General features: G+C 49.4%; 1 protein-coding gene across 1 annotated transcript; it reads right to left on the bottom strand.

Annotated features, from left to right (window-relative positions):
- Positions 1–3,798: 3,798 nt before the first annotated feature.
- Positions 3,799–21,281, bottom strand: NDFIP1 (Nedd4 family interacting protein 1). Its single transcript, XM_066329452.1, has 9 exons — positions 21,128–21,281; positions 12,303–12,390; positions 11,458–11,579; positions 10,524–10,611; positions 10,230–10,354; positions 8,491–8,557; positions 7,804–7,909; positions 4,451–5,858; positions 3,799–4,330 (listed from the first exon to the last, which is right to left on the bottom strand). Exons 1-7 carry the CDS (start codon positions 21,170–21,172, stop codon positions 7,806–7,808), a joined length of 639 nt encoding a protein of 212 aa, XP_066185549.1. The 5' UTR covers positions 21,173–21,281; the 3' UTR covers positions 3,799–4,330; positions 4,451–5,858; positions 7,804–7,805.
- Positions 21,282–21,488: the final 207 nt, after the last annotated feature.

Raw genomic sequence — 21,488 nt, 5'->3', positions numbered from 1 at the left:
GAAGGTCTCTTCCAACCTCCGCATTTTGTGGTCCCATGAAGGGAGTTTGGCAAATATTGACTGTGACCACCTCGGGCAGCCCAGCTTCCATCAGGGGCTGCCTTGGCATGGGAATGAACCCTCCAAACACAACCCAGGGCATGAAAACACACCCAGATCCCCTCAGCCGAGCTGTGACAGTGCCGTGCCGGGGCTGGCAGGGACAGGAGCAGGAACAAAGATCCCAGAACATAAAAATGGCCCGATGTGCAGACAGAGGACGGGCAGCAGGGGACGGCCCCAGGCTCCTGCCGCATCCTGACCCTGCCCAATTTGGCCTTTGCACATCTGCAACCCCTTTCCTTTCCTTTTTTTTTTTCCTCTCTTTTCTTGTCCTCCCAGATCACTTTAAAGGTCCAGCTCAGGCCATAATTAGGCCAGCAGTTAAAGTGGCGAGGGCAGTGACCCTGGGCGGTGGCAGGAAGCGGCAGCTGTGGGTGGCCTGGGGGACACAGCAGCCGCCAGGAGCCCAGGATCAGCCCAGGATCAGCCCAGGATCAGCCCTGCCTTGTAAAATCTCCTCCTCCATCCCCGGCCCGGCCTCGTCGCCTTCCTCTGCTCACAGAAAACGGGTGGTTTTGGTGAATTTGTGATGCTGAGCTGCTGTCCCGTGGGCCGTGCTGGCACTGCTTGTCCCATCCTTGCTCTGTCCTAGTGACAACCCCAACCCCGTGGGTAAGGAGGTCCCCAGCAGCAGCCAGCCGTGGCCATGGCACTGTCCCCGCTGTCCCTCGGCCACAGGACAGAGCCTTTCCACACGGGGCTCTCTGGGCTCCCTTATCAGCACCACGACCTTCGCTGGTCACAGATTAGGGGCTGGAGCCGCTTGGATTTGTTTGATTTCTGTTGATGATTATTAGGCAGAGGAAGTGCCAGAAGGGATTTTGACCTCGAGTTTAAACCTACTCCAATTAGAGCCACTGAGCCTTTAATTACCGCGCTCGGGCCATTTTGGTTAAAGCAACAAAAACAAACACAGAATCTGGTGGGAGATGGGCTTTTCTTCCCATGGTTCCCCTGAGCTGCCACCTACTTTGTCCCTGTGCTGTGTGACCATGGCATGGGGCGTTCTGGCCCACCAAGCCCCTGCACACCCAGAGGTGACAGCACCCCGAGGTGACTCCCACGGGCAGGGGACACCCTGCCCTCAGCCACTGCCCCTCAGCCACCCCCAGTGCCCCAAGGATGCTCCAGGGAAAAACACCCGAGGTTACAGTCCAGGGCCCCATTGGAGCTCACTGAGGGGTGATGGATATTTTGCAAACACCGATTTCTTACTTGGCCCAGCTTCTATTAAGTCGAGTTTTTTTTGAAAGCAAATCCAGAGTGCTCCTGTTCTTTGCTCCACTTTGCCCTGGGGCGTGGACCATCTCTCATCCCCTGGCACCATGGCACCCGCTGGGCCCAGCACAGACCTTCCTGATGCTCCAGAGCCTGGCACAGATCCTTGCCTCTTGCTTCATGGTTATATTCACTGATATAAAACTTTATCAATATATTTTAAGCTTAGCAAAATAGGGTTTCTGCCCATGTCAGTCCTATGATTTAAAATTACTTTCCAGGATACATTTTGTGATTGATTTTTTTTACTTTTAACAGTGACTTAATTCTTGTGCTCTGATCATTTCCTTCCCTGCCTGGCTTTTGTCCATTTTACCCAAAAATCTCAGAGAACAAAACGCCAAGGGGAAATTTTCCTCCTGAGCAGCACCCAGCCCTGAGCTGAAGTGGGATGGGGTGAGAGCCCAGCTGAGCAACCAGTTGGAGCAGTGAATGGATTTGGGCATTCCCAGGATGTGGGGAGAACATGACACCCCACCAGTACCACAGTGTGGAGTGCTCTGTGTGATAACAGGTATCAGCACTAAAACAGCCCTTGTAAATGTTCCATGTTCAAGGAAGTTTTAAACGGGTTCCTTCATCCAGCTGCTGCCAGGTTGGGAGCGTTGGGTGTATTTTCAAACACTCTGTTTTTGGGGGTTTTTTTTGCTCCTGTGGAAGCTGTGCCATCTTTTGAACACGAGGCAATGAAAACAAGAGGAGGTGCAATGAAAACAAGAGGAGGTGCCATGAAAACTGAACTCCATGTAAAAAGGGATTTCCTCAGCCCCAGCCGGGCACGGCTTGGGCACACAGCAGCCCCGGGATGAGCTCTGCCCCTGTTACACTTTCTGGCCCTTTGAGCCCTGCTCCAGGATCTGGGGCCATCCCCAGGGCCATCGCACAGCTCTGAGGAGAGCCCCAGCCCCCAGGAGAGGTCAGGGCAATGCCGCCCGTGAATCACTTCCACTAACCCATTTTACACCGAAAATGAGTCAGCCCTTGGCTTTGTGTGGCCAAGGCACACAGGGATTAATTCACTGGAGTGTTTCTCTGGTGAGAAAGGACTTCTGCAGTAAAGCCAAAAGGTTTAGAGAAATCATTCCTAAATTCAGCAATATTTATTGACTTCTTGTACATGTAACTGTATTACCCAGAGCAAGAGGAGAGGGGAAACCTCCAGTTTCAGAACCTGGGAGGTCTCCAGCTGAGTTGTTCTATTCCTCAGTGTAATCCCCTATTTCACATTATGCCATGGACAATTAACACCGGCGTTTTCACTGGCGTTCCCACCAGAGCAGGCAGAAGGGCACAGAGATGGGCAGACCCCACTCCTTTCCTCCGTGGTGCTCCCACCTCCTGCACAGTCACATCTGATTTCTTCCAGCACACGCTGTTCTCCCTTCAGCTGAGCCTTCTCCCTTTGGGCTGCTTTTCTGTCTTTCATGGAAACTGGAAATCAGATCTCAAGATGCACTTCTTACTGGCTTGGGTAGGAAGGGACCTTAAATTCCACCCAGTGCCACCTCTGCCATGGCAGGGACACCTCCCACTGTCCCAGGTGCTCCAACCCCATCCAGCCTGGCCTTGGGCACTGCCAGGGCTCCAGGGGCAGCCACAGCTGCTCTGGGCACCCTATGCCAGCCCTGCCCACCCTCACAGGGGACAATTCCTGCCCCAGAACCCACCCAGCCCTGCCCTGGGCACTGGGAGCCATTCCCTTGTCCTGGCACTCCATGCCCATGTCAGGTGGGAAGTGGCTGAGCTGTCACAGACCCAAAACAAGTATTTGAACCTGGAGTTGGTGTGAACCCACCCCAAACACAGCAGGGCTTCTTCAGACCCTGTCACCCACCCCACGCTCCCAGAGCCTGTCTGTGCAGGAACACGGAGCTGGAGGTGTCTGCAGCTTCAGGCCACCACAGGAGGAGGACAGGAATGCCAAATATTCCAGTTCTCTGGATATTTAAGCCCAAATAAGGCCCAGATGCCAGGAGAGCAAACACAAGGCCGATCGACCAAGTTTGGGCAAATGTGATTCTGAGTTCCCCAATGCTGCAGATTTTGCCTTGTAGGATAAAATTCCTATTTCCGTGTTCATTTATTCCTGTTTGAAGAGGAATCTGTGGAACCTCTGTCCATCTCTGTCAGTCCCAAATGCTTCTTTGTGGGGACTGTACATTTGAGAAGTGCAGCTGTGAACCAAAACCATTTTCATGGGTCAGGTAAGTCATGAAACTACCAAAAAATCCAACAATTCCCCCAAAATGGAATCACCATTTCCTGACAGGCTTGGTTACAAAGAAGATGGACACCCTGGAGATTTGTGTTAGGCCTTCCATGGAAAGTGATGGAATGCCCCCAGATAATCTGTTTGTCATCAATACCCAGGTGCAATAACACATCAAAACTCAATTAAACATCGTCCTACAGCAACAATTGCTACAGAAGTGACATTTATTGACGTTCTGCTGTATTTACAGGTTGAACATAGTAAAACTCCGAAGTGAATGACCACTTGGCAGAAAGCACAGGAGTGCACATTAAATCTACATTTCCAACGCATCAGAGTCTCTGCTAACACAAATTATAAAAGCGAGAATTACAGGTATGTTAGGAATTGTCTCAAAAGTCCCAAGCCAAAGAAAAAAAAAGGCCTTTGTTTTGCAAGATGATCTTTATACAAAGTTGCAACATGATCTTTCAGTTTTACACTACAGACTCGTTCTGTGAAAACCCCTGGAGAGCCCAAAAAGTTGGTGGTGCGAAAGGAAAGGATACTACAACACCGAGAATAAAGACTGTTAAAAGTTAATATTTGTGCCACCTCTAAATTCCCAATGCCACCTCGGAGTCTGGACTGCAGCAACCCCTTTTCCTCACAGGCCCCTGGGTGCTGGGGGAGTGCAGGAGTGCAGCCACCCCAAATTGTCACCTCAGCTCCAGGGTCACCCCTGTGCTGCCACAGCTGCTGGACAGGACACGGGGCACAGGGAGGGACAGGACAGGACAGGGACAGGACACGGGGCACAGGGAGGGACAGGACAGGACAGGGACAGGATACGGGGTACAGAGAGGGACAGGACAGGACAGGGACAGGACACGGGGTACAGGGAGGGACAGGACAGGGACAGGACACGGGGCACAGGGAGGGACAGGACAGGGACAGGACACGGGGCACAGGGAGGGACAGGGGTTGGACAGGAGAAGACATGGAGTACATGGAATACACAGGGTGGACAGGACACAGAGCACACACAGACAGCACACACAGGTTGTCACACACTGCACAGCACAGGGTGCCACACACTGCACAGCTCAGGGTGTCACACACACACAGACAGCACACACGGGGTGTCAGACACACACAGACAGCCCAGCACAGGGTGTCACACACACACAGACAGCCCAGGACGCGGTGTCACACACACAGCACAGCACAGGGTGTCACACACACACACAGACAGCACACACAGGGTGTCACACACACACACAGCCCAGCACAGGGTGTCACACACAGACAGCAGAGCGTCACACACACACAGACAGCACACACAGGGTGTCACACACACACAGCACAGGGTGTCACACACACAGACAGCACACACAGGGTGTCACACACACACACAGCCCAGGACACGGTGTCACACACACACACAGCACACACAGGGTGTCACACACACAGCACAGGGTGTCACACACACACACAGCACAGGGTGTCACACACACACACAGCACAGGGTGTCACACACACACAGACAGCACACACAGGGTGTCACACACACACACAGCACAGGACACGGTGTCACACACACACAGCACAGGGTGTCACACACACACAGCACAGGGTGTCACACACACAGCACAGGGTGTCACACACACAGCACAGGGTGTCACACACACACAGCACAGGGTGTCACACACACAGCACAGGGTGTCACACACACACAGCACAGGGTGTCACACACACACAGCACAGGGTGTCACACACACAGCACAGGGTGTCACACACACAGCACAGGGTGTCACACACACACAGACAGCCCAGGACACGGTGTCACACACACAGCACAGGGTGTCACACACACACAGAGCACAGGCAGAGCCCAGCACTCCGGGGCTGCAGCAGGAACTAAAGCAAGCCTGGCCCCTGCTGGCCCCGGGACGGCTCCTGCTGCCCAGGCACCACAAACTCCTGAACAGCTTCATCAGCAGTCACAGACTCTCTGCAAGAGCTGCTTCAAACATTAGCCACTAACGAGTCAACAATTACAGAACTCTGCGTTAATTATTAAAATTTTACACCTAAAAACAAATAGAAAGAAATGCTTCTCCTTTTTTTTTTTTTTTTGTTTTTCCAACAGTACTTTTATTTATTTATTTTAAAGCAGGTGATTATTTTTTCTTCTGCTCCAGAGCCTTGATTCACTTCCTGCAGGTGTCCTGCTGCTTCTTGGGGGGGATTTCACTAATGCAGGAAGACATTTGCCAGAAAACATCTGTTGGAGAAGGATATTGAACACCGAAACTGCAGTCAGAGGGTTATTTTGGATAACAGGAGGATGTCGTTCACACAGCACAGGATGTCTAAGGGCTTATGAAGTGTCTCAGCACACAATGATGTGACTGCAGCAAGATGCTCAGCAATCTCTGTGTGTTTTAGGGGATAACACCAGGGTTGTGTCCACTGCTGCACACACAGCTGGAATAGTCAGCTCCAGTTTTCCACCCCATTCATTTCACCAGGCTGTATTTTCTGCCTTGCACTCATTATTCCCCTCATAATTTTCTCAAAATTACCCCTGCTCTAAAATAAAAATAACCCCTCACTGTGCCCTTTGCATCATGCCCTGAAGAGGAAATCTCAGCTAAGGACAATAATATACTAAAAATCCAAGTCTTTTGTGGTTTCCTCACTCAGAATTCAGGATTAAAGATTTATTTTCAGGGCAAGTATTAAAGTAATATTTATGAATTATTCTGGACATTTATCTCAGCATATCTGAAAGAGAAAGTGCTTTTTGAAAATGCTCTAAAATGACACATAAATAGGAATTTAAACACTCTACACCCTCACAAGCAAAAAGTGAAGCCAGGTCTCTAAAACTGTAATTTCAAATTTCAAACACAGGCAAAAATCTGTGCAAAAAGAAATCACCGAGCTCCTTTAGGAAATAAAAAATGAAGTTTTGGTAAAGGAGCAAAATTTTTAAAAAACTATTCTGTCAGACAAAATTCACAGATAAACTGCCTTTAAATGCCCACATTCTGTGACCATAAACTGGGGGAAATCAACCCTCTGGTGACTCAGCAGGAATCTGGGAGGATATTACAGATCCTGGAGGAGGTCACACACCAGAACTTTGTTAAACAGAACTGAAACACGTAAAGAAACTGGCTGAACTATTTTTACACACTATCACCAGAGGAAAACACTGCATAAAGGCTGTTCTGTGCTGCAGGTTCTCCTCACAGACTGGAAATGAAGTAGAATCGTGGGCAATTTGCAGTTTCTAATAAAAGGGAAGCGCATTTGGAAACCCAAGGCTCGGTTTTCAAATCTCAAACAATTTAATGACCCCCAATTTAAAGCCGGGGTTGGTTTGGTTTCTTTGACTGTCCCAGCTGCAATTGCCTCTGTCTGGGGAAATGGAGTGTTATTATGATATTTCTAAAGGGAGCATCATGTTGCACTCCCCAGCTGGGAAGGAACCTATTCCAGGATTTCCTTCCCCTCGGGGAGGGACAGTTAATGCCAGGCCATTATCTGCTGTGAGCAGGAAATTATGCTACAAGGCTCCAGCTACTTAAGCCTCCTCCTTTAAAGCCCCATTAGGGCAGCCAGGCTGAGGCTCAGCAAAAGATTCCCAAGCCAAAGATTCCCAAGCACTCAGGTTTTTGCAAGATGCTCAGGCAGCACAGCTCAGGTGTGTGGGAGAGGCCCGAGGTGAGCAAAGGTGTGCAAAGGTGTCATTTCTTCAGGAACCTGGCAGCAATTTCAAACAGCAGAATTCAGACAAATTGCTGGCTCTGGGATAAAAGCCAAAGGCACTGGCACGCCCCTCTAAGAACATTTTGTGACCTCTCCTCAGGTTTGGGACACACCACGTGTTTCAGGTATGTGATTTATTCTCCAAGACACTTTTGCCAAATATGCTGCAGTACCAAGGGGCAGAGGTTTTGTTCTCACAGTATCTGGAATCAAATGAATATCCAATTCCTCACAGCAAAAACTCAGGGAGAAATGTCCAGTGCTCCTCTGCCCCCCAGCAGGTCAGTCTGGGCTCTGCAGACTCAGGAGCTGCATAGGGGATACCAAGAAACAACTGTTCCCTGTTTCCTAGGGTTCTAAAAATATTCAAGCAACGGAAAGTGTAGCCTAGAAAAGTCACTAAATAGAGTTAAAATCAAAGCAGAACAAATTCAGGAAAGCTGAAAATTTACCTTTAGTAAATAAAGAGAACTCTGGTTCTGGGAAGAGTGGAAAACGTGTCTGGCATCTTCCTAACCTTTGCATAATTAATAAATCCTCTGAGAAACAGCAGAAAACCTGCAGGGGAGAGACACATTTGTCCAGTGAACACAGGTGTTGGTTCTTCAGTGAGAGGGAGCAGCTGAAGTCCCTGTCACCTCTCTACAGAGGGACCTCATCACTGGGATGCACAGCAGCTGATCACACACAGCAATTATTTTTTGGTAGCAGTAACACCTCATCTTTCCACTTCAGGTAACTTCAAAAACAAACTTGCCTTGGGCAAACCAGAAAACTTTTGACTCCAAACAAGATCCAGCCACTCCCAAAGCAAGAAAGAGAAAATAAAATGAAGAAGGCAACAATCCACTCTTCCATTTAAGATGCAAGAGCAGACACAACATCAGTTACAAGCATTACTCTCATCTTACACTCCTGCATGGTAACAGGATGTTGCCACCAAGAACTGGCAACAGAAGGACAGTGTTTACATGTGCTTTTAAAACCTGAATTTAACAACCTTTTAAAACCTGAAGAGTAGTATGAGGGTCACATTTCATCTGTACATCTACATATATTTAACAGCCAGGAATGCTCACAAAATCCTAACTGACTTTACAGGGGTTTTAAGCACCTTTTCTCCCCACACAGACACTCACCTAGTACAAGGAAGACCCACCAAAGCCAGTACTGGCCATCGAAGTAACCAGGAAAATAGGTGGAGAACTGAAAAACAGCCAAAAAAATATAGCTTAGAGCACATTTGTGAACCAAAGTCTATTCCCACCAGTTTTAGCAGTAACCAGATCAGGGCTGCACACAGGAGATCTCATGGAATGCTGTATTCCACCAGCTGCAGGAATGAGCTACCTCCACAAATTGTTATTTATAGTTTTCCTGCACCAGCTCTAACAAGGGGAATGGGACAGATTCAACACCCAACCATGAACTCTGCAACCAGTGGGGCACAAGGACACTACTGGGCAAATATTCCTGTTTCAAATTGTGTCCTGTATGCTTATAAAGCACAGCTGCAGTTTCTCAAAGGGCAGAGCAGGTTTGCAGCAGTGCAGCACAGCCATCACACTGTCAGGTTGGATGGTGGAACAGCTGGAAAAGAAATCCCACAACTATGGGATCCACTGACAAGATTCCCAGTTGGGAAAATTATTACTATGAAATGAAAGGTACCAACACAATGAGAGCACTGAAGTTCACAGTTTCAGTATAAATACAGTATCATTGCTCTGAGTTTGTTCTATTCAAATTTAAAAACATGACAAAAGCTAAACTTGTTAGTGATGTTTAAATCAAACCCACAGACAATGTCACCTCCTTCTGTCACATCTCTTAATCCAGCAAATAGTTCTTAACACCTCTGTACCAAGATGACCACAAGAACTGTCTACAGGGAAGCGAAGAGATGTTGTATTTACAAATTAGAATTCCCAGCCCCAAAAGACAAGGTAGAAGTGACAGCTCTGACATTAATGCTCTCTACTTCTACTTACAGCATATGAGCTGCTCTGCTGGAAATTCAACTTTCAGCCTGGAATGTCTGTGCACCATCACTTCACAGGCTCCAAATAAAGACTTCCTGATGGAAATATTTTCTCCCAACCCCTCCAAAAAAAAAAAAGTAAGAGCCAAAAAGCCTAGAGCAGGACGGCAGCTTGCTCCTGCTGCCTGCTCCTGTGCCGCAGGGAGGCTGCAGCAGAGGGCACCCACGGCCTTCTCCCACTGCTGCTCCACTGCTGGCTCCTCCCCACATCCCTGCTTCCCTCTGCTCCTCAGCCATCCCGCAGTTCAGAGAATCTCCTCATTTCCAGACGAGAGCCCAAGGCACAGCGGGCTGCAGAGGCCGAAGGCAGGGCTGGCTTTGCCTGGACTAATGTTTTCCCAGGATCAGAGAATTGCTGCTGCTGCAGCTCAGCACTGAACCACACTCTGACCCACACTCTGATCCAGGCCAGGGGCTCTGTCAGACACTCAGAATGAATCCCAGAATCCCAGAGTGGGTTGGGTTGGAAAGGATCCTCCAGCTCCTCTCCTTTGCTACAGACAGGGACACCTTCCACTACCCCAGGAATCCCTGTGCAGCTTAAACTTGGACACTTCCAGGGATGGAGCATCCCCACAGCATACCTGGGTGTGCAATCTTTCTTTTCTTTTACTACAATTGTAATTCCAGCATATAAACAGGATATAATTATGAAAAAGCTCTGTTCTTAGTGAATAAGTAGCTCAAAAATTATTTCATTATTAAAAAAAAAAAAAAAAAAAACAAACAAACAAAAAAAACCCCTAAATTTATCACTAACTTGAGTATAAGATAAAAATCTGCTGGGGAAAACCAGCATCAGTGTCTGTGTACATGGTTTTGCACCACACAACTCACCCTGACAATCAGGATCCACTTAATAAGAGACAGACCAAACCCAGAAATGGCCCCATATCGTCCTGCAGCTGAAGTAGTCAGACAGAAAGACAGGAAAAATCCAATCCAGTTGAAGAGGAATGCCACTGAGAAAGTAGGAGAAAAGCAGCAGGTCAAGACATCTTTATATTCCAAGGGAAAAAAAAACATATACCCATTGCACACAGGTTTTTCCTGGTGCTACACAAACATTAATGTGACCCAAACTATTTTGGGTCACTGCCTGAAGAAAAGTTCATTCAATCAGGTACTTACTGAAGAAAGTCAGCATGAAAATGCCATCATTTCCTATCCTCAGCTGGTCAGTGTCATCAAAGTCATCTCGTGTCACAAAGTCATCATCCTGCAAAGCAGAGGGAGGCAGCACAGGGGGATTTAGGTCAGTCCAGCCCATACAGCAACCCCACTTCTGGGTGTGACTCTTCAAAAACAGGGCTGGAATCCTAAATCTCAAAAGGCTGCAAATGCAAGCATGAAAAAATTCCAATTTCTCATCCTGGAATGGTGCAGGCCATGAAATCTTATCTATATAATAGGAAATGTATCTTTATTTTTAACACAGTCAAGATCCAGCCTGTTCTTGTTCTCACTGTGAAGAATTCTTCAACTCATCAAAAAATTATCATCTCAGCAAGGAACGTGGCTTCTGTGAAGAAATGTAATGAGCAGTGGACTTCTAATGCTAGCAGGGGTGGAGGGAATGGCTGAACAAGAGATAATGTTGAAAAAACAAGAAGAAATCATTCTGACAGAACGGTTTTATCGTCCTTGTATCAGCTACACTGACCTCCAGAGAAGTCAACTAAGTAAGCAGCAGGAGTATCAAGGGTAGATACGCCAGACAGCTGAAGAATTAATCCTAAATCTTTTTTTAAAATGAAAAAAAAAAAAAAAAACCAAACTCAACAAAACCCCCAGTGTCAGTGCACAGTCCCTCTGTCAGCTTGCCAAGCTAATCTGGCTAGCACATGCTGGCATTACTGAGATGTCTGACATCATCACAGAGGAAAATTAAAAAGAAAAAAAAAAAAAATAGCCACAGGACTCTCAGGAAGGCGGCATCTCACCACCCCAGAAAGCTTCAAAAACACAAACAAAAAAACCCCACAGAGATTTTAAAAGTGGTGACACACGAGGGGCAGGGGTTCAGGCTGCAGCCAGCAGTGCAGGGGCAGGCAGGGACACTCACCCTGAGGGGGATGGTGGCCTCAGCCTTGCTCCTCTCGGCCTCGTCGTAGCTGGGCAGAGTGGTGGCCACGTTGTAGGACGGCGGCTTCGGGAACCCTGACTCATCCTTGTAGTCAAAATAAGCTGCACAAAAACAGTTTTGCACAGGAGGTCATCAGCACTTCCTTAAGAACACCGTGTTGGGAATGAGCAGTGCCCCAGGGGAGCCTCATTCCCCAGGCTGTCAAAGCCTGTCCCCTCCCCACCCTTCCATCCGTTCCAGCCTCCTGCCATCCCACAGCAGAAAGTGAAAGGCACAGGAGCAGCTCCTCTGACAGGCAGCAGTCCACAGAACACTCACTGAACATGTCTGGCTGTACTCCTGCTTAAAACAACACCACATGCTGTGCCTCTGCTGACTTGGATACTCGGAAATAGTCACGTTTCCAGATCCAAGTGGTTATTAAAGTTATTGGTGACAGGACAGGAGGATGATTCCAAGCCCCATCCTTGTGACCAAGTGCTTAGTTATTGGAAAGTGCAGGAAAAGTGAACTCTTTCAACCCTTTTAAGTAACGAGTCCTTTAAGGAAGGGGCACAGCATCATCCAAATGCCAGATAATGAGAGGGGAACCACAAATCCTCACAGCACTTTGATTTTTAACTGCCTTCAATTTACTGAGAACACTGTGAACTGTAACTTGAACACCCCTTGATGGGATGACATCAGAAGAACGCGGCCAAATTGCATCTCCTAAACCACAAGCACCAACAGGCTGCGTGCATCAATCGTGACCCTGGCAGCCCGGGGAGGTGCTGCAGGGGCTGAGGAGGGCGCTCAGTGAGGGCAGGGCAGCGGGACAGTACCTGTGCTCTCTGCAGAGATGCTGCTGTAGGGCGGAGGGGCGTCGCTCACCACCGGCACGGCCTCGCCCGGCTCCTCTTCATTCTGCAGCTGAACACAACCACACACCGGGGGTCAGGGGGCTCTGACATCACCCCTGCAGCTCCAACTGCACACAACACACCCTTCTGGAAGGAGACTCTTCTGCAGCACCACGGGACACGGAGCAGCTGCTCAGCCTCCCTCCGAAGCTTTCCCACTTGAAGTGATCAATCTTCCATCTCGGCTTTCATGTCGTTTTTAAAGCCTCTCCTCGCACACCTGGACTCCAGCAAAGCACAGCACACAGCTTTCCAGTACCTTTCCATTCCCCTGGCACCTCCTCAGCTCACACTGCTTAGGAGCTGTAGTTCCATCTGTTTTAGTCAAAGAAATACAGTGAGATACCCAACAAAAGGCTCCATTGCTGCCTGTGGCTTTGCTAAGGAAAGGTTTTTTCCATGGATACATTATATAATGATACACAGAAGTATAAATGTTGCCATTTCCCTTCAACCTTTCACACTGCATGACTGAAAAGGAGCCGGTTTATTTTGTGCACTGTGCTTCCCACAGCTCTGTATAAATAACCAGGAGCTATCACAGATCCAGCATCACTTGCACGAGGCAGGTGTGCCATGGCAGCTTTGATCAGGGGAGCAGCAGCACCAGGCCAGAAAGGAGCTTACAGCTGCCATCTCATGTTTCCCTTCCTTCCATTTCTCATCGCCTCAGCAGCAAAAACACTGAGGTTTTCTGCATAACAACTCACCTCAAAAAAGCACCTTGGGACTGAAGCACTGGACTGAGCAGGAGGCACTGCCCTCCTCTGAAATCACCACTAAACAATGTCTCCTCCAGCTTTTCTGCAATCCCACACATTTGCTCCTGAAGCCAGGATATTCTGCTTTCTTTTCTTTGGAGAGACATGTTGCCATTCTCCTTGAGCATTTAACAAAGGGGGTGGGGGCGCATGGAGATGTTCTTATCTTATTTGTAAGTCTTATCAGGGGAAAATAAATCAGCTCACATTTCTAAATGCAGCTCTTGGATATCCAAATGTTCTGTGCTTTGGAGTTTTACTCCTTTTGCTGTTTAACATCAGGGATCCCAGACTGGTTTGGGTTGGAAGGGCCCTTACAGCCCGCCCCATTCCAACCCCTGCCATGGGTAGGGACACCTCCCACTGTCCCAGGTGACTCCAAGTCCTGTCCAGGGACACTGCCAGGGCTCCAGGGGCAGCCACAGCTGCTCTGTGCCAGTGAAAGTCAATAATCTACAGTCTGCTCCACATCACACTATATCCGCCTCCTCTGTCAAAGTCTTGACTGGGCTTAGCAGATGACAAGGAGTGGTTCTGCTGGCAGCTCCAAGGGATCAGCTGAGAGGGGGAAAGGGAGGAAACGACATTGGGAAGCACCAGAACAAAATCAGGAGCACTTTCTGCCAGTCCAGGTGCAGCAAAACAGCAGAGCACCACAGCCCTGCACTCCAGCTCCACGTCAGCTGAAACTCACTCTGCCTCCCAGGAACATTTTCTAACCAGAATAGGATAAGAAGTCCTCACAGGACAAGGCTGAACCATTTCCTTGAAGAAGGAGAGCTCAGTGATCCGGATGAAAATTTAATCTGTGTTCTGGCAGGAGCAGCTCCCAGCACAGCTGGCAGCAGGACACAGCCCCAGCACTGGGCCCTGGCCAGATGTGAAGCAGAGCAAACAGCACCAGGGTGTGAGCCCCGGGGCTGGAGGTGGCAGCACCTGCCTCACCTGCAGCTGGACTGAGCCCCAGGCCATGAGCAGGGACAGGAGGAGCTGCAGCAACTCCACCGCGGTGAGGCACCTTCGTCTTCTCAAAGCCTTCCCAAGGAACAAAAATGCCTCATTTCATAAACCCCATGGAGCTCAGCACTAGAAATAAATGCAAACTAACTTGAGAAGTTAGTGCCTATTCAAATATTAGAATATGCTTTAATTTTTTTTTAAAAAAAGACAGCATTACTCCAGAAATCCCAAACCACCCTGCAGAGAGCACGAGGGGCAATGGAAGGGACAGGAAACCACAGAGCTAAACTTGATTTAACCTCTGCCCAGAGAGACTGCCCCTGGATCCCTGCACATGGCAGAGGTAGAAAAATACGATCTTTAAGGTGATCCCAACCCAAACCATTCTGTGATTCCATGACTTCCCCAGCTCTGTAGTCCATGAAATCTCAGAAAATGCTCCATCATGCTTACTGTCAGTCTGTCCATGAAAATTCAGTACTCCCCACCCGTGCAGGACCTGGTCTATCAACAGGAGGGAAGGCTCTGGATTCCACGTGCCCTTTGTTACCTGCTCTCCAGGTGAGGGGGTGGCAGAAATTCAACCCCTCCAGGCTGTAGGAAAGAAGACAGGTACAGCCTGAGAGCACAGTCACCAGGGAGGGGGAAGGAAAGCACCACATGTGACAACACTGGAAGAAAGGAAACAAAAGAGGACACAGATACTGAGTGGAATATTAACTCCTACCACTGGTTCTTCTTTCAATAGTAAAAAGAAATACATGTTCCTCCACCAATGTCATGTGGGAGAAGGCAGCTGAATTCACTGCTGCCTTTGAACATTCCAGTTCAGGTAATGGATAATGACACAAAAAATGCAGCTACGTTCTGAAGTTGAGCTCGAGGCTGTAGGAGATTACAGTTATAGAAAACATATTTTTCTTCTAATGGACAAGGTACACAAATGCCTTCCAGCCTTTTTAATGATTCCAGGCATCTAAAATTCAACTAAGTGCCTATTAGCAGAGCAGGGAGGGTTCATGTGACAGGAAGAATGACTCATCAGGCCTCACAGAGCCACGCTGCTGCCCTGGCCTGGCCCTGGCTCCCACCTGCCCTGCACAGCTCCAGGTATGGACTCGGCTCCCAGAGAATTCCCCCGAGGCTCCAGCACCCAGAGAACCTGGGAAAAAGCAGTGCCTGACTTCAGTCTGTTCTGCTGAGGCTGTGGGATAATTCTTTCCTAGATTCACTGAAGGATTCTTGCTTTCAGGCAAGGTTCTGGTTTTCCTTGCATTACAATATGAGGCAGTCTTTACAGCCATGCATGTCGTTATTAAAACAACAGCTCGGCTGAGATGTTTTCACCAGACTGCTAAACCAACAGAAAGTTAACTGAGAGAACACCCAGGGATATTTCTTTTCAAAAAGAAAACCCCAGCATCAGAAGCCTGGCACTGAGCAGGACATCACCTCTGGTTGCCACTTGCCCTGACTGAGCCCTGTCCCATTTAAATACACTACAGCAGCATAAATGTTGAAATCTTCCAAGCTGTTTGGAAATATTTCCATGTAAACTTTGAAGAAAGCATTTCCAACAAATAGATTGGTTAATTCTTCCAAGTTTCCTAAACTCAGCATATGGGCTGCTGACAAAGTTTTGAATCTTTATTTTTTAACTCCCCTTGGCCAAGTTCTGAGGCTGCATGTAAATATTCTTTACACTAATCAGCCTCACTACACTAAATCAGCATTCCCACAAGCTTAGCCTTAGCAATAGATCACATATCATTACAGATCTCCAGCCCTTTGGAAGTAAATTAAAGTCACTGCCAATAACTCTGAAAAGCAGAGTTATTTTTACTGACTTCTGCTTTACCTAATTAAACACACCCTGATTCAAAATCCTGACTTTTGCCCGATGCTGTTGCAAATTCCTAGAACTTAACATCAGCTTATTAATCAGCAGGAATAATGATAAGCTGGCAGACAAGCCAACCCACACCCTTCAGCCCTCTCTGTGATGAGCAAATAACTGTTTTCTCCTGGAGCCTCTTCCAGCCCATTTGCCCGGAGCGGTGACAGCCCTGAGTGACTCCTGCACTGGCACAGGTGTGTTGAGCACCTCTCAGGTGACACATCTGGCACCTCTGCCAAGCCAACCCTCCCTGGGGAGATGCTGATGCTCCTGCCTGAGCCCTGTGCTGAGGAACCAGCCCTGGGAGTGACCTTCCTGCCCGAGATTTTCCCCATGGAAAGGGTGCTCAAGGCTCGAACTGCCCAGGGAGGTTTGGATCCCCATCCCTGGAGTGTCCCAGGGACACTCAGAGCTCTGGGCTGGGGACAAACTGGGGATGGGGCACAGCTGGGACTCCATGGGCTGGGAGGGATTTTCCAAACTGAGGGACTTTGAGATTCTGAGATACTCCTCCCTTTTAACAAAGGGCTGAAAACTGTGCCTCCACTCCCAAAACCCACCTGGTTTTCCCCAGCAGGAACCAGCAGCAGCATCCAGCTGAGGGGGACGATGGCAATGACCCCACGAGCCACCAAAAGGCAAAAACACAAATCAAACCCTATTTTATGTCCATAAAATACAACCTGTGCTGATGAGGGTGTTGTCCTCTGACTCACTGCAGCCAAGGGCCTGACACCACAGAAATGCTCCTCAATCCTGGGAAACAAGCTGGTCCAATTCCTTCATTTCTGTTCAAACAGGGAGTTAGACTGGTCTGGACAGACTGGAAATAAGCACTTGGGCCAGCACAAACCTGTGCCCACACACTGGCCTTACACTTGAGAGATCAAGGTCTTAATATGAAAAAAGTAGGTTTTAATCTTGGATATCTGTAATTCAGTTTCCCACACTTAAAGCATAAGGCCTTCTCATAATATTTAGAATCAGATTAATATTTTTCTGGACATTAGGACATAACAGTAAGACTTTCAAATATTTTAAAATACCCCTTTTTTTTTTTTTAATGATCATATGGAGACGGTTAAGTATCTTCAATGGAAAAAAATCCCATTGCACCACCATAGATCAAATTTGGATATTTCACGACAGGCAGAAACAGGATGATTGGATACCCCTTACTACTGAATTTTGCTCACTCGTCCCAGTGACAAAGGATCAAAATTCACACACAGAACTTCTGCTCCTGGGTTTCTGTATGGTTACTTCTAAGTCATGATGCCAAACCCACAGAAAAAAAGGTTCCTCATCTCCTGGGAGCACTTAACAACCTAAAGCCCTCAGGGATTGTTCCTACAGCTGCTGCCCACTGGAGTTACTGAGCCTCACTGAATTTTAGTGATGAGAGAAAAGTTACTAAAAAAGCCTAACTCAGAGTTCAACACCATCCTGATGCCTGAGGTAATACTGTAGTTAAGTTTGCATGCAAAGCTATTTTCTCCTGTTCCACAAGCTGTGAGATGACACTGGACTGCTGCTGTTTCCCTGCCTTTCCCACATCCTTTGAGTTTTAGGGACAGAATGTGTTTAAATTCTATAATAAGTTTTTCACACAGAATCACTGAACCCCTGCAGACTGGCCTGACAGGTACTGTAGCCTACAGTGGTAGATATTTCAGAGGAAAAAAAGCAGATTTCAGTCACCTGAGCACAGCCAAGGCTGGACATGGGGCAGCTTCTGCACAATTTTACTCTGCGATTCTTCTAATTTGACTGGGTTTATGTAAACAGCATTTCCTATTCAGCTTACAAATAAAATAAAATACATAAATAAATATGCAAACAACCTACCCTGCAACTTTTCTTACCGTCCTTATCTTTAGGCAGCACATCTTGCACACTGCAAGGACCTCACTGAGGAAACAGTCACTGATATTTCTGATTCTAACTGCTGACATGAAAAGATTTGGGATGTTCTCATTTTTTAGTTTCAAGCTGTGTGCCCATTTCAGCTGAAAAATTAAACACAAGCTTAAGGTACACCCAAGGCAGCAACTGATATCTGCCTCCCTGTTGCTCCCCAGCCTCCCCAGATATTAAAGAACCATTGTGGTCCTTCATGGATTTAAACTCCATTCCCATTCTATCTCCAGCAATGTATTTCTTCTGCAGTTTTCACAGAACAGAAAACAAACAAATGGAAAAATCCTTCTTCCTTATTTTTCCCATCGACACCTCCCTTTGTGGAATGATTCATGATCCATGTAAACCTTCAACAAGTGGAACAGGAAGACGCAGAACTTAAAAAGGAACACGTCTTCATTATTTAACACTCCCACCATTTCCTAGGTGGGTTTACATTACTCATACACCTCACATATATTTTCGAATGCTCCAAGTGCAAAGCATGCCTGGAAAACACAGAGTGTAAATAAACCTGTTAAAGTTGGGCTATTTTTTCCAGAATGGAGGGTAACTTCTGTTCCAAGGATGAAATACAGTTCTACCAACTGAACTCTCAATCCAGGGTTATGCTGGAAAAGCTTTAAGCCCCCTAATCCCACCAACATCCCTGTATAACTTTCCCAAAGGCAGACTGAAATGACAACAGCCTCTCAGTGTCCCTTTTTGGGGACACAGCAGTGCCCAGAATAACAGTACCAGGGCGGGCTGCAGCTCTCCTTCTTCCCAAACCTCTCCATTCCCACCTCCACAAGCACAGCCCCAGCACCTGGTCTGCAGAGGAGGATCCAAACCCAGCAGTCTGCCCCTGTCCCAGCCCTGCTCCCCATGGAAGGGGCTGGGGAGGCTGAAACCCCTTCTCCAGAGTTTTAGCTTTATTTTCCACGGAGCTGCACGTCCTCAGTACGTGAGCTCAGACTCCAACCGCCCAAAGGCATCACTGCAGGCTGCTTTTTATCCGGTTATTTAATGCCTGAACAAAGCCACGGGCTGGGAAGTTGGCTTTGGGAAACGGATCCGTGCACGGCCCTCGCACACTGCCCACGGTGGTGAAGGGACACGGGCTGGGAAGGGGAGGAAAAGGCTGCTGATGGAGCACAGCCTACATTCCCACCTTCCCACGTGCCACCTGCAAGGCTGAGGAAGGGGTGGGAGAGCAAACACACAGGTCTCCAACTCGGGTATGGAGTTCTGTTGTGCTCAGATCCCGGTCACTAACTCTCACCTTTTTTTTTTTTATTTTTCCAAAAATACAGGCACTGGAGGAATCCTACAAATATTGTCCAGGTGCCATAGTGCCCACACCTCAGCGCTGCTCCCACACACACACGGGTACATCAGGAACCCATCCCAGACTGAGGGTTACAGATCCCTGAAATGTTTGGACAGTCAATCACATCTACCAGCACAGGAACCACCTACCTGCATAACCAACTCCATTAATGCATTACACCATCACTCAAAAAGAACAAGCTTTAGAAATTCTTCCACTGACTTATAATCCAATAGTTTAAAGGATTAAATGAGCTTGTGTGAATTTCTCCACACTACCTCCACTGACTCCTGTATTCACCTGTAGCCCTTGCAGTTACCTCTTCACTATCAGTCTCTCTTCTTGACACATGGTACATTCACTATTGTACATTCACACACACAGTAAATTTCAAAATATGGGGGAAAAATTGACACATTCAATACTACAGAGACTCTCCCACTCTCTCATCCTCTCTTTATCTAAATCCCAACTGCATATCCACAGCTTGCAGGGTTTTTGAAGCAACACAAGCTTTAGGAGCCAGTTCAGTGATACCACACTTCACAACACGAATACCTGGGTTCTGGCAGAGGGCAAGGAAAGAGAAGCAATTTCTAAACGGCAGCACTAAAGTAAACAGATTTACAAGTGAGAATCTCACTCCAGTTATACCAGTGGCTCCACAGGCCTCCATTATGTGCCTGTCTTCAGCAGTGCAAATCCTCTGGCACAGCCTGGCTCCCTAATCTCCGCAGATGAGTCTGCCCTGGTCTGCCCGAGGTGTGAGCAGACACAACCCTGAGCTGGCAAACAGCAGCTTTACACACGCCTCTGGAAGGAAAGCAGGAGTGTGTGCATCAGCCAGGGAACAGCACGGCAGTGGGGTCCTTCAGCCACTCTCTCGCCCATCCCCACGGCTCCAGGGGCTGGGACACGCTGCACATCCCTCGGGAAAAGGCATTTGTGGGAACACTTGTTGGGGTCAACACCACCAGCAGGACTCTGCCAGGAAAGGCGATTAGTGCACAGACCATTATCTGTCCCCAGCAGGTCACATAGAACAACGCAGAGATTTGTCATTGCAAGTGAGCACATCTGTTTTGCACTGAACAACAACAACAAAAAAAGCTTAAGTTTTACTTCACTTCCACATTTCCAGTATGTAAAAACACGGAGACCTGCGGCTGTCAGACGAGACAAGTATTCCATCCCATGGGAGGGTGTATCTCGAACTCTGCCGAGCGAGAGCCTACCCACGCTGGGAACGCTACCCAGGAAAAGTCACAACACAGCGATTTCTCGGGAGAACCTCGGTTCAGCAGGAGCGAGCTGTCTGCTGGTTGGAGGGCTCTCTCCGTTACTCTAAGCAAAGGATTCTCCGTGTCTGCTGTCAGAAAGGCGCCTGGCAGAACTGGGTCACACGGGGGCCCTGCCCGCGGCCCTGCTGCAGACCAACGGGAGGCAGGAAAAGAACGACCCGAATTCCCCAGGGAGCTCTTCAAGGCCAGCCCCTGGCCTAGGGGGCCTTCGGAGGAGTTAAAGATGGAAGGAAACTAACGGTGAGCTCGGGGCGATGCGGACCGGGGCCGTTCCGGGGGCTAACGACCGGCGGGGTCAGCGCCCTGCGCCAAGGTCGCCTCAGGACCGGGCAAACAGCGGCCCCGGACACACCCTGCCCCGGCCCCGGGCAAACAGCGGCCCCGGGACGGAGCCAACAGCGGCCCCGGGCAAACAGCGGCCCCGGCCCCGGGCAAACAGCGGCCCCGGCCCGGCGGGGAGCGGCTCGGCGGCCGAGCCCGGCCCGTTCTCCCCCCGGGGAGCCGCGGCCTCCGCCCCGGGCGCCGCCGCCAGCGCAGGCCCCGCTCCCGGCCCCGCCGCCCCGGGAGCCGCCCGGCCCGGCCCCGCCGCCCCTCACCTGCTGGTAGCGGCCGCTGCTGGGCTCGGCGGCCGCGGCCGCCATGGCGCTGCGGGCTCGGTGCGGGCGCTGCGCAGGCGGAGGCGGCGGCGGCCCGGGCGCTGCTGGCTGCGGGCTCCGCTCGCTCCCGCCCTCCCCGTCACGCTCGGCCGCGCCGCCTCCCGCCCCGCCCGCCGCCGGAGCCGCCCCGGCTGTGGGGCCGCCCCGGCTGTGGGGCCGCCCCGGCTGTGGGGCCGCCGCGGCTGTGGGGCCGCCGCGGCTGTGGGGCCGCCCCGGCTGTGGGGCCGCCCCGGCTGTGGGGCCGCCGCGGCTGTGGGGCCGCGGGGCTGGGGAGAGCTGCGGCACACAGCATGGAGTGCCG

The sequence above is a fragment of the Sylvia atricapilla genome, chromosome 14 (genome assembly GCF_009819655.1).
Source record: "Sylvia atricapilla isolate bSylAtr1 chromosome 14, bSylAtr1.pri, whole genome shotgun sequence".
Classification (NCBI taxonomy): domain Eukaryota; kingdom Metazoa; phylum Chordata; class Aves; order Passeriformes; family Sylviidae; genus Sylvia; species Sylvia atricapilla.
Note: the sequence above shows the minus strand (reverse complement) of the source record. Positions and strands in the feature narration are given on the sequence as shown.

Bases quoted from the DNA above. Each gene is read 5' to 3' on its own strand.
- NDFIP1 (XM_066329452.1), bottom strand. From the start codon at position 21,172: ATGGCGGCCGCGGCCGCCGAGCCCAGCAGCGGCCGCTACCAGCAG. The intron at 11,580-12,302 runs GTACTGTCCCGC...GTTTTTGTGCAG, and splicing joins CATCTCTGCAGAGAGCACAG to CTTATTTTGACTACAAGGAT. The intron at 10,355-10,523 runs GTAAGTACCTGA...CTACTTTCTCAG, and splicing joins TTTCATGCTGACTTTCTTCA to TGGCATTCCTCTTCAACTGG.